Source organism: Macrosteles quadrilineatus, unplaced genomic scaffold (genome assembly GCF_028750875.1).
Source record: "Macrosteles quadrilineatus isolate MER2022 unplaced genomic scaffold, UCM_ALF_1.0 Scaffold_946__1_contigs__length_25112, whole genome shotgun sequence".
Classification (NCBI taxonomy): domain Eukaryota; kingdom Metazoa; phylum Arthropoda; class Insecta; order Hemiptera; family Cicadellidae; genus Macrosteles; species Macrosteles quadrilineatus.
In genome coordinates, this window is record NW_026543539.1 from 12,068 (window position 1) to 25,113 (window position 13,046).

Sequence of the window (13,046 nt, forward strand, 5' to 3'; positions counted from 1 at the left end):
TACACATTTGTACAACCTAGTACAAACCTGTACACCATTGTACACACTTGTACAAGCTTGTACACACTTGTACACCCTTGTACAAACTTGTGCACCCTTGTACACTTTTGTACACCCTTGTACACATTTGTACAACCTTGTACAAACTTAAACACACTTGTACAAACATGTACACACTTGAACAACCATGAACACACTTGTACAACCTTGTACACACTTGTACAAGCTTGTACACACTTGTACAACCTTGTACACACTTGTACGACCTTGTACACACTTGTACAACCTTGTACACAATTGTAAAACCTTGTACACACTTGTACAACCTTGTACAAACCTTGTACACCCTTGTACACACTTGTACAAGCTTGTACACGATTGTACACTCTTGTACACACTTGTGCAACCTTGTACACACTTGTGCAACCTTGTACACACTTTTACAACCTTGTAAACACTTGTACAACCTTGTACACACTTGTTCAAGCTTGTACACACTTGTACAACCTTGTACACACTTGTACAACCTTGTACACACTTGTACAACCTTGTACAACCTTGTACAAACTTGTACACACTTGTACAAACTTTTACATCCTTGTACACATTTGTACATCCTTGTACACACTTGTACAAACTTGTACATTCTTTTACATACTTGTACACCCTTGTACACACTTGTACAAACTTGTACATTCTTGTACATACTTGTACACCCTTGTACACACTTGTACAACCTTGTACAAACCTGTAAACCCTTGTACAAGCTTGTACACACTTGTACAAGCTTGTACACACTTGTACACCCTTGTACAAACTTGTGCACCCTTGTACACTTTTGTACACCCTTGTACACATTTGTACAACCTTGTACAAACTTGTACACACTTGAACAAACTTGTACACACTTGTACAACCTTGTACACACTTGTACAACCTTGTACACACTTGTACAACCTTGTACACGCTTGTACAACCTTGTACACACTTGTACAACCTTGTACACGCTTGTACAACCTTGTACACACTTGTACAACCTTTTACACAATTGTAAAACCTTGTACACACTTGTACATTCTTGTACAAACTTGTACTTACTTGTACAACCTTGTACAAACTTGTACACACTTGTACAAACTTTTACATCCTTGTACACATTTGTACACCCTTGTACACACTTGTACAACCTTGTACAAACCTGTACACCCTTGTACACACTTGTACAAGCTTGTACACGATTGTACACCCTTGTACACACTTGTGCACCCTTGTATACATTTGTACAACCTTGTACAAACTTGTACACAATTGTACAAACTTGTACACACTTGTACAAACTTGTACACCCTTGTACACACTTGTACAACCTTGTACACACTTGTACAAACTTGTACACCCTTGTACACACTTGTACAACCTTGTACACACTTGTACAACCTTGTACACACTTGTACAACCTTGTACACAATTGTACAACCTTGTACACAATTGTACAACCTTGTACAACCTTGTACACACTTGTACAACCTTGTACACACTTGTACAACCTTGTACACACTTGTACAACCTTGTAAAAACTTGTACAACCTTGTACACACTTGTACACCCTTGTACACACTTGTACAAGCTTGTACACACTTGTACAAGCTTGTACACACTTGTACAACCTTGTACACACTTGTTCACCCTTGTACACACTTGTACAACCTTTTACAAACTTGTACACACTTGTACAAAATTGTACATTCTTGTACATACTTGTACATCCTTGTACACATTTGTACAACCTAGTACAAACCTGTACACCATTGTACACACTTGTACAAGTTTGTACACACTTGTACACCCTTGTACAAACTTGTGCACCCTTGTACACTTTTGTACACCCTTGTACACATTTGTACAACTTTGTACAAACTTAAACACACTTGTACAAACATGTACACACTTGAACAACCATGTACACACTTGTACAACCTTGTACACACTTGTACAAGCTTGTACACACTTGTACAACCTTGTACACACTTGTACAACCTTGTACACACTTGTACAACCTTGTACACAATTGTAAAACCTTGTACACACTTGTACAACCTTGTACAAACCTTGTACACCCTTGTACACACTTGTACAAGCTTGTACACGATTGTACACTCTTGTACACACTTGTGCAACCTTTTACACACTTGTGCAACCTTGTACACACTTGTACAACCTTGTAAACACTTGTACAACCTTGTACACACTTGTTCAAGCTTGTACACACTTGTACAACCTTGTACAAACCTGTACACCCTTGTACACACTTGTACACCCTTGTACAAACTTGTGCACCCTTGTACACTTTTGTACACCCTTGTACACATTTGTACAACCTTGTACAAACTTGTACACACTTGTACAAACTTGTACACACTTGTACAACCTTGTACACACTTGTACATCCTTGTACACACTTGTACAACCTTGTACACACTTGTACAACCTTGTACACAATTGTAAAACATTGTACACACTTAAACAACCTTGTACAAACTTGTACACACTTGTATAAACTTTTACATCCTTGTACACATTTGTACACCCTTGTACACACTTGTACAACCTTGTACAAACCTGTAAACCCTTGTACACACTTGTACAAGCTTGTACACGATTGTACAAGCTTGTACACGATTGTACACCCTTGTACACACTTGTGAACCCTTGTACACACTTGTACAACCTTGTACACACTTGTACAACCTTGTACACACTTGTACAACCTTGTACACACTTGTACAACCTTGTACACACTTGTAGAACCTTGTACACACTTGTACAACCTTGTACAACCTACTACAAACTTGTACACACTTGTACAAACTTTTACATCATTGTACACATTTGTACACCCTTGTACACACTTGTACAAACTTGTACATTCTTGTACATACTTGTACACCCTTGTACACACTTGTACAAACTTGTACATTCTTGTACATACTTGTACACCCTTGTACACACTTGTACAAACTTGTACAAACCTGTAAACCCTTGTACAAGCTTGTACACACTTGTACAAACTTGTACACACTTGTACACCCTTGTACAAACTTGTGCACCCTTGTACACTTTTGTACACCCTTGTACACATTTGTACAACCTTGTACAAACTTGTACACACTTGGACAAACTTGTACACACTTGTACAACCTTGTACACACTTGTACAACCTTGTACACACTTGTACAACCTTGTACACACTTGTACAAGCTTGTACACACTTGTTCAACCTTGTACACACTTGTACAACCTTGTACACACTTGTACAACCTTTTACACAATTGTAAAACCTTGTACACACTTGTACATTCTTGTACAAACTTGTACTTACTTGTACAACCTTGTACAACCTTGTACACACTTGTACAAACTTTTACATCCTTGTACACATTTGTACACCCTTGTACACACTTGTACAACCTTGTACAAACCTGTACACCCTTGTACACACTTGTACAAGCTTGTACACGATTGTACACCCTTGTACACACTTGTGCACCCTTGTACACACTTGTACACCCTTGTACACACTTGTACAACCTTTTACAAACTTGTACACACTTGTACAAACTTGAACATTCTTGTACATACTTGTACACCCTTGTAAACACTTGTACAACCTTGTACAAACTTGTACACACTTGTACACACTTGTACAAGCTTGTACACACTTGTACAAGCTTGTACACACTTGTACAACCTTGTACACTATGATACAACTTTGTACACACTTGTACAACCTTGTACACACTTGTACAACCTTTTACAAACTTGTACACACTTGTACAAACTTGTACATTCTTTTGTACACCCTTGTAAACACTTGTACAACCTTGTACAAACCTGTACACCCTTGTACACACTTGTACAAGCTTGTACACACTTGTACACCCTTGTACAAACTTGTGCACCCTTGTACACTTTTGTACACCCTTGTATACATTAGTACAACCTTGTACAAACTTGTACACACTTGTACAAACTTGTACACACTTGTACAAACTTGTACACCCTTGTACACACTTGTACAACCTTGTACACACTTGTACAACCTTGTACACAATTGTACAACCTTGTACAACCATGTACACACTTGTACACCTTTGTACACATTTATACAACCTTGTACACACTTGTACAACCTTGTACACACTTGTACAACCTTGTACACGTTTGTACAACCTTGTACACACTTGTACAACCTTGTACACACTTGTACAACCTTGTAAAAACTTGTACAAGCATGTACACGATTGTACACCCTTGTACACACTTGTGCACCCTTGTACACACTTGTACAACCTTGTACACACTTGTACAACCTTGTACACACTTGTACAACCTTGTACACACTTGTACAACCTTGTACACACTTGTACAAACTTGTACACACTTGTACAACCTTGTACACACTTGTACAACCTTGTACACACTTGTACAACCTTGTACACACTTGTACAACCTTTAACACAATTGTAAAACCTTGTACACACTTGTACATTCTTGTACAAACTTGTACTTACTTGTACAACCTTGTACAAACTTGTACACACTTGTACAAACTTTTACATCCTTGTACACATTTGTACACCCTTGTACACACTTGTACAACCTTGTACAAACCTGTACACCCTTGTACACACTTGTACAGGCTTGTACAAGATTGTACACCCTTGTACACACTTGTGCACCCTTGTTCACACTTGTACACCCTTGTATACACTTGTACAACCTTTTACAAACTTGTACACACTTGTACAAACTTGTACATTCTTGTGCATAATTGTACACCCTTGTAAACACTTGTACAACCTTGTACAAACCTGTACACCCTTGTACACACTTGTACACCCTTGTACAAACTTGTGCACCCTTGTACACTTTTGTACACCCTTGTATACATTTGTACAACTTTGTACAAACTTGTACACAATTGTACAAACTTGTACACACTTGTACAAACTTGTACACCCTTGTACACACTTGTACAACCTTGTACACACTTGTACAACCTTGTACAAACCTGTACACCCTTGTACACACTTGTACAAGCTTGTACACGATTGTACACCCTTGTACACACTTGTGCACCCTTGTACACACTTGTACACCCTTGTACACACTTGTACAACCTTTTACAAACTTGTACACACTTGTACAAACTTGTACATTCTTGTACATACTTGTACACCCTTGTAAACACTTGTACAACCTTGTACACAATTGTACAACCTTGTACAACCTTGTACACACTTGTACAACCTTGTACACACTTGTACAACCTTGTACACACTTGTACAACCTTGTACACACTTGTACAACCTTGTACACACTTGTACAACCTTGTACACACTTGTACACCTTTGTACACACTTGTTCAACCTTGTACACACTTGTACAACCTTGTACACACTTGTACAACCTTGTACACACTTGTACAACCTTGTACACACTTGTACACACTTGTACAAACTTGTACATTCTTGTACATACTTGTACTCCCTTGTAAACACTTGTACAACCTTGTACAAACCTGTACACCCTTGTACACACTTGTACAAGCTTGTACACACTTCTACAAGCTTGTACACACTTCTACAAGCTTGTACACACTTGTACACCCTTGTACAAACTTGTGCACCCTTGTACACTTTTGTACACCCTTGTATACATTTGTACAACCTTGTACAAACTTGTACACACTTGTACAAACTTGTACACACTTGTACAAACTTGTACACCCTTGTACACACTTGTACAACCTTGTACACACTTGTACAACCTTGTACACACTTGTGTCTAAGATGTCTTTTTATTTAGAGGGATGTCTTGTTTTTTAGAGGGTTGTCTTGTTTTTTAGAGGGTTTTCTTGTAATTTAGATGGGATGTCTTGTTATTTAGAGGGATGTCTTAATATTTAGCGGAATGTCTTGTTTATTAGAGGGATGTCTTGTTATTTAGAGGGATGTCTTTTTATTTGGAGGGATGTCTTGTTATTTAGAGGGATGTCTTAATATTTAGAGGGATGTCTTGTTATTTAGAGGAATGTCTTGTTATTTAAAAGGGATGTCTTGTTATTTAGAGGGATGTCTTGTTATTTAGTGGGATGTCTTGTTATTTAGAGGGATGTCTTGTTAATTAGAGAGATGTCTTGTTATTTTAGGGATGTCTTAATATTTAGAGGGATGTCTTGTTATTTAGAGGGATGTCTTAATATTTAGAGGGATGTCTTGTTATTTGAAGGGATGTCTTAATATTTAGAGGGATGTCTTGTTATTTAGAGGGATGTCTTGTTATTTAGAGGGATGTCTTGTTTTTTAAAGGGTTGTCTTGTTATTTGGAGGGATGTCTTAATATTTAGAGTGATGTCTTGTTATTTAGAGGGATGTCTTGTTATTTAGAGGGATGTCTTGTTTTTTAGAGGGTTGTCTTGTTATTTGGAGGGATGTCTTGTTTTTTAGAGGGTTGTCTTGTAATTTAGATGGGATGTCTTGTTATTTAGAGGGATGTCTTGTTATTTACAGGTATGTCTTGTTATTTAGAGGGATGTCTTAATATTTAGAGGAATGTCTTGTTATATAGATGGATGTCTTGTTATTTAGAGGGATGTCTTGATATTTAGAGGGATGTCTTGTTTTTTAGAGAGATGTCTTGTTATTTAAAGGGTTTTTTTGTTTTTTAGAGGGTTGTCTTGTTATTTGGAGGGATGTCTTGTTATTTAGATTGATGTCTTAATATTTAGAGGGATGTCTTGTTTTTTAGAGGGATGTCTTGTTATTTAGAGGGATGTCTTGTTATTTAGAGGGATGTCTTGTTATTTAGAGGGATGTCTTGTTATTTGAAGGGATGTCTTAATATTTAGAGAGATGTCTTGTTATTTAGAGGGATGTCTTGTTATTTAGAGGGATGTCTTTTTATTTAGAGGGATGTCTTCATATTTGGAGGGATGTCTTGTTATTTAGAGGGATGTCTTGTTATTTGGAGGGATGCTTGTTATTAAGAGGGATGTCTTATAATTTAGAGGGATGTTTCGTTAATTGGAGGTATGTCTTGTTATTTAGAGGGATGTCTTGTTATTTAGAGGGATGTCTTGGTATTTGGAGGGATGTCTAGTTATTTAGAGGGATGTCTTTTTATTTAGAGGGATGTCTTGTTATTTAGAGGGATGTCTTGTTATTTAGAGGGATGTCTTGTTATTTGAAGGGATGTCTTAATATTTAGAGGGATGTCTTGCTTTTTTGAGGGATTTCTTGTTATTTGGAGGGATGTCTTGTTATTTAGAGGGATGTCTTGTTATTTAGAGGAATGTCTTGTTATTTAAAAGGGATGTCTTGTTATTTAGAGGGATGTCTTGTTTTTTAGTGAGATGTCTTGTTATTTAGAGGGATGTCTTGTTATTTAGAGAGATGTCTTGTTATTTAAAGGGATGTCTTAATATTTAGAGGGATGTCTTGTTATTTAGAGGGATGTCTTAATATTTAGAGGGATGTCTTGTTATTTGGAGGGATGTCTTAATATTTAGAGGGATGTCTTGTTATTTAGAGGGATGTCTTAATATTTAGAGGGATGTCTTGTTATTTGGAGGGATGTCTTAATATTTAGAGGGATGTCTTGTTATTTAGAGGGATGTCTTGTTATTTAGAGAGATGTCTTGTTATTTAAAGGGATGTCTTAATATTTAGAGGGATGTCTTGTTATTTAGAGGGATGTCTTAATATTTAGAGGGATGTTTTGTTATTTGAAGGGATGTCTTAATATTTAGAGGGATGTCTTGTTATTTAGAGGGATGTCTTGTTATTTAGAGGGATGTCTTGTTTTTTAAAGGGTTGTCTTGTTATTTGGAGGGATGTCTTAATATTTAGAGGGATGTCTTGGTATTTAGAGGGATGTCTTGTTATTTAGAGGGATGTCTTGTTATTTAGAGGGATGTCTTCTTATTTGAAAGGAAGTCTTGTTATTTGGAGGAATGTCTTGTTATTTAGAGGGATATCTTGTTATTTGGAGGGATGTCTTGTTATTTAGAGGGATGTTTTGCTATTTAGAGGGATGTCTTTTTATTTGGAGGGATGTCTTGTTATTTAGAGGGATGTCTTGTTATTTAGAGGAATGTCTTGTTATTTAAAAGGGATGTCTTGTTATTTAGAGGGACGTCTTGTTATTTAGTGGGATGTCTTGTTATTTAGAGGGATGTCTTGTTATTTAGAGAGATGTCTTGTTATTTAAAGGGATGTCTTAATATTTAGAGGGATGTCTTGTTATTTAGAGGGATGTCTTAATATTTAGAGGGATGTCTTGTTATTTGGAGGGATGTCTTAATATTTAGAGGGATGTCTTGTTATTTAGAAGGATGTCTTGTTATTTAGAGGGATGTCTTGTTTTTTAGAGGGTTGTCTTGTAATTTAGATGGGATGTCTTGTTATTTAGAGGGATGTCTTGTTATTTGGAGAGATGTCTTTTTATTTAGAGGGATGTCTTGTTTTTTAGAGGGTTGTCTTGTTATTTGGAGGGATGTCTTGTTTTTTAGAGGGTTGTCTTGTAATTTAGATGGTGTTGGGGGCGTAATGGGTGAAAATGAAAATAATTAATAACTCGAAGGACCAGAACTAATTAATAGTTCAAGAGAAAAATAATTAAATTAGAGAAAATGGCGAATCTGCAATTTGAAGGGCACTGAGGTCCCGAGATGGAATAAAATGTCTTGTGAGGGGCAAATGAGATTAGTTTTAGAGTCTAATTAAAACACACACAAAACTTTAAGGTTGTACCTTGAGTCCAATTATCCAAAGGTGGAGAGTATGGCAGCGGCGTCGTCTATGGTGGAGCGATGGCGGATGGCGGAGTCCTTAGACCGAGTGCTTCTGTTTTGTAGAATTTTGGAGAACGCAACGCACCCAAGTTCATAATCACAAAGAGCTCACTAATACGCGGAAGTCGCGGTGAAAACGTACGGAAAGTCTAGAAGTAATACACGGACGCGCACACACTGTCTTGAGGTTTGAAGAGTCTGAAAGCACTAGATCACAATTTAAGTAATTTAATCACAAACAAAAGGGGGAAATTAAAATGTATATATAGTGAAATGTACTATAGAGGAGAGGGAGGCCAGATATAATTAATCTATAGCCTAAAAATACGTTTAAGAGAGGTAAAATGGGCAATTAATGTCCCGAGATACGAGAAACGGAATACACCGTGAGTTATGGACGCCGACCGTGGACAGACAGACGCCGATCGCCGGCTTCACACTTTGAAAAATGCAATTGCGGTTTAGAGGGGTCTAGGAATTCGATGGCCAATAGGAAATGCGATTGAAGCAAACACGGCGTCAGGTGATTCATGGGTATGTAGTACAGGAAAATAGGCCTTACTGTGGCGGGAAATTCGAGCAGGCTTAGCAATCTCATTTGAATATTGAAAGCGGGAGTCTATTTACAATAAATTGTTACTGAGACTAAATAATATTACAATAAATGTGGTGATTTATATACACATTAGCATGATTAATTAACCAGTGACTTAATTAACATAATGATTAATTTCTAAATACTCTAAAAATATGAATACCGAACATTCCGGCCCCCTTGAAGCATTACAGCTTCAACAGACAATTAATTAAAAAACACAAGAGCAAACGTAAACCACACTTAAATCTAATATGTACATAGAGTAGGTTTCTTGGACTTAGTCTTCATTGCATGGCAGAGGGAAGACCTTGTGAACAGGCCGTGTGAAAGTCCCAGAAGCTGTCTTCACTGTGACGACTCGAACTGTTCCATCAGCGCCAGGGTGAGTGGAGACGATGCGTCCAAGAGGCCAGGTGAGTGGAGGTGAATTGGAGTGAATGAGCACCAAGTCTCCGGTCTTCAAATTCTCATGAGGGGTGGTCCACTTGGATCGCTGCTGGAGGGAGTGGAGATATTCAAGCTGCCAACGCCTCCAGATACGCTGGTGAAAAGCCTGGACAAGCTGCCACTGACGAAGACGATTGAAGGGCACTTCAGACAGGTGAGGTTCCGGCAGGGCAACTAATGGAGCTCCGATGAGGAAATGTCCAGGGGTCAGCACAGAAATTTCGGAAGGGTCTGAACTAAGAGCTGTAAGAGGGCGCGAGTTTAGCATTGCCTCTACTTGAATGGACAAAGTTTGAAATTGGGTTAAAGTTAAAATGGTTTCACCAATTACCCGTTTCAGATGGTATTTTGCACTTTTAACGGCACTTTCCCATAAGCCACCTTGATGAGGTGCAGAGGGGGGGTTGAAATGGAAGTTAATTCCTTTGGGGGTGGTGAAATGAACAATTTTGTCCTGCGAATCAGGTGTAAGGATGGTTTCACGGATTACCTTGCGTAATTCCGAGTTTGCACCAACAAAGTTGGTTCCGCAGTCAGAATACAGATCGGAACAGAGTCCGCGTCTCGACACAAAACGTGTGAGAGCGGCAATGAAGCCTGAGGTGGTAAGATCGGTGACTACCTCTATATGAATAGCTTTGGTAGCCATGCAGATAAAAATACACAAATAGACCTTAATCTGTCTAAGAGCTTTGAGACTGCAAACGCGAACACTAAATGGTCCGGCGTAATCTACGCCTGTAGATGAGAATGGACGAGTAGGATTGACCCGATGAGCAGGTAAATCACCCATTAGAGGGATTTTGTTTCGTGGTTTATTTTTAAAGCACACAAGACACTTAAATATGCGCGAGCGGATAACGCTCCTGGCCGATAGAATCCACACTTTTCGGGCGAGTAGTGATTGAGTTAGTTGCGGACCTGAGTGCAAGTGTACCTGGTGGTAAAAGTCTATAAGCAAATTCACTACAGTATGAGACTTGGGTAGAACAATAGGGTGACGTATGTCATGAGCAAGCGAACAATGTGACAAACGGCCACCGACGCGTATGAGACCATTAGGGTCGAGGAAGGGGGTGAGTTTCTGTAATTGTGCAGAACATATTGAGCCTTTGTTCAATAATTTAATATCCGCACTGAAATGGAGTTTTTGCACTAGTTTAAAAATTGTCACTTCCGCCAGATTTAATTCACTGAGTTTTAAGTGTCCAGAGAGTTTGTTTTTAGACCTGGAAGAGTTTATGAATCGTAGTACATATGCTAGCACACGGGTTAGTTTCAACCAAGATGAATATTTAGACAATAAGTCCCATTCCGAAGGGGCGACTGTTGCACTAAGTACACTAAGAGGAGTTTCTTTAATTTCGTCCGTGGGAGTGAGTTCAGACGGCGAAAAACATGAGGGGGGCCAGTTGGCCGCAGGGAGCTGTAACCATGGTGGGCCAGTCCACCATAAGGGATGGTCAATGAGAGATGAGGCTAGAATTCCTCGTGAGGCACAATCAGCGGGGTTTTCCGTCCCTTTTATGTGCCGCCACTGATAACTGGGAATGATTTCTTGCACTTGGGCTACACGATTAGCCACAAAGGTCTTTAGTCTGTATGGAGGGGTTTGTAGCCAAGTAAGAACTACAGATGAGTCACTCCACAATACAGTGGTATTCATAGTAAGAGAGTTAAATTGTTTTTCACAATAATGCACTAGTTTTGATAAGAGGTGAGCTGCACACAATTCCAAGCGGGGTAAAGTTACCTTTTTTAACGGGGCAACACGAGTCTTAGACAATATTTGTTTCACAATGACTGTTTTGTCACTAAATTCACACCGGAAATACACTACCGCGGCATAACCGCATTCCGATGCATCACAGAAACCGTGAAGCTCGATATCAGAGGAGTGAGCGAGCGGAAATGCTCGGGAGATCTTAATTTGACCGAGGTGGTCTTTAGTGTTACTAGTGAACACATGCCACTTATGTGCGAGATCAGAAGGGAGAGGGTCGTCCCAATCAAGACCTTGAGTCCATAGTAATTGCATGAAGCATTTTGCTACCATGATTAATGGGGACAAAAATCCACAGGGGTCATATAGTTTGGCAATAAAGCTGAGCACGGAGCGCTTAGTCAGCTTTTCAGACGGGGGGTTGAAAGCGTAACAGAAACAGTCTTCTTCAGGAGACCAATGGAGACCTAGGATGGAGTACTGGGGAAGCTGAGCGTCTTGCAGGAAACTTGGAGTCTCTAGATGTTCCGAAGGAAATTTTTCTAGAAGAGCAGAGGAGTTGGAGGCCCACTTGCGAAGTTCAAAGCCACCACGATGTAGAAGTTGGATAAGTTGGTCCTGTAGTTCAAGAGCAGCCTCAACGGAGTCAGCACCCGTGATAATGTCGTCCACGTAGGTGTGATGACGTAGAGAGTGAGAAGCCTGAGGGAAGGCATCACCTTCGTCTTCCGCTAACTGCATTAAAGTTTTAATAGCAAGGTAGGGGGAGCTGTTCATGCCGTAGGTGACGGTAGTAAGTTGAAACGTAGAGATTTCCTTTGAAGGGTCGTCACGCCACAGAATCAGTTGAAACTTTTGATCGTCAGGGTGCACTTGTATTTGGCGGTACATTTGCCGAATGTCACATGAAAACACAATTTTATGAGAGCGGAAGTTCAAAATTACGTCACAAATGTCAGTTTGTAATTTACGTCCTGTCAAAAGAATATCGTTTAGAGAGTGACCGGAACTGGTTTTGCTACTGGCGTCAAACACTGTCCTTAAATTGGTCGTGCTAGAGTCCTTCAGTACCCCATGATGAGGTAGAAAGTAGTGTGGGTGTATGTCTTCAACAAAATCTAGTTTTGTCATATGGCCGAGAGTTTGATATTCAGACATGAACGTCTTATACAAGTGTGAAAACTGGGGTTGAGCTTTAAATTTCTGCTCAATAGACAACAAGCGCTTTTCAGCAATGGGCCTAGATTGGCCTAGAATGGAGGGGTCCGTCTTGAACGGAAGTCGCACAACATAACGACCTGATTGATCACGAGAGTGTGATTTTTTATAGTATTCATCACAAAGAAGCTCTTCCTGTGACTTAACCTGGAAGTGAGGGGGTTCCTCCTGTTGCCAAAAACGTTGCAGGGAAGAGTGTAGTGAAT

The 13,046-nt window shown here is 39.3% G+C and overlaps 1 protein-coding gene across 1 annotated transcript; it reads right to left on the reverse strand.

Annotated features, from left to right (window-relative positions):
* Positions 1-10,808: 10,808 nt before the first annotated feature.
* Positions 10,809-12,513, reverse strand: LOC128982673 (uncharacterized). The gene is made up of 2 exons (XM_054401615.1): positions 11,653-12,513; positions 10,809-10,850 (listed from the first exon to the last, which is right to left on the reverse strand). The coding sequence occupies exons 1-2, from the start codon at positions 12,511-12,513 to the stop codon at positions 10,809-10,811; spliced, it is 903 nt and encodes a 300-aa protein (XP_054257590.1).
* Between the last annotated feature and the right edge of the window lie 533 nt (positions 12,514-13,046).

What these genes read in the sequence shown, in the direction of transcription:
- LOC128982673 (XM_054401615.1), bottom strand. Translation starts at nt 12,513, where the DNA reads ATGTACCGCCAAATACAAGTGCACCCTGACGATCAAAAGTTTCAACTG. An exon ending in GTGTTGCCCCGTTAAAAAAG is followed by an intron (nt 10,851 to 11,652) that starts GTAACTTTACCC and finishes ATTTGCTTATAG; the next exon opens with ACTTTTACCACCAGGTACAC.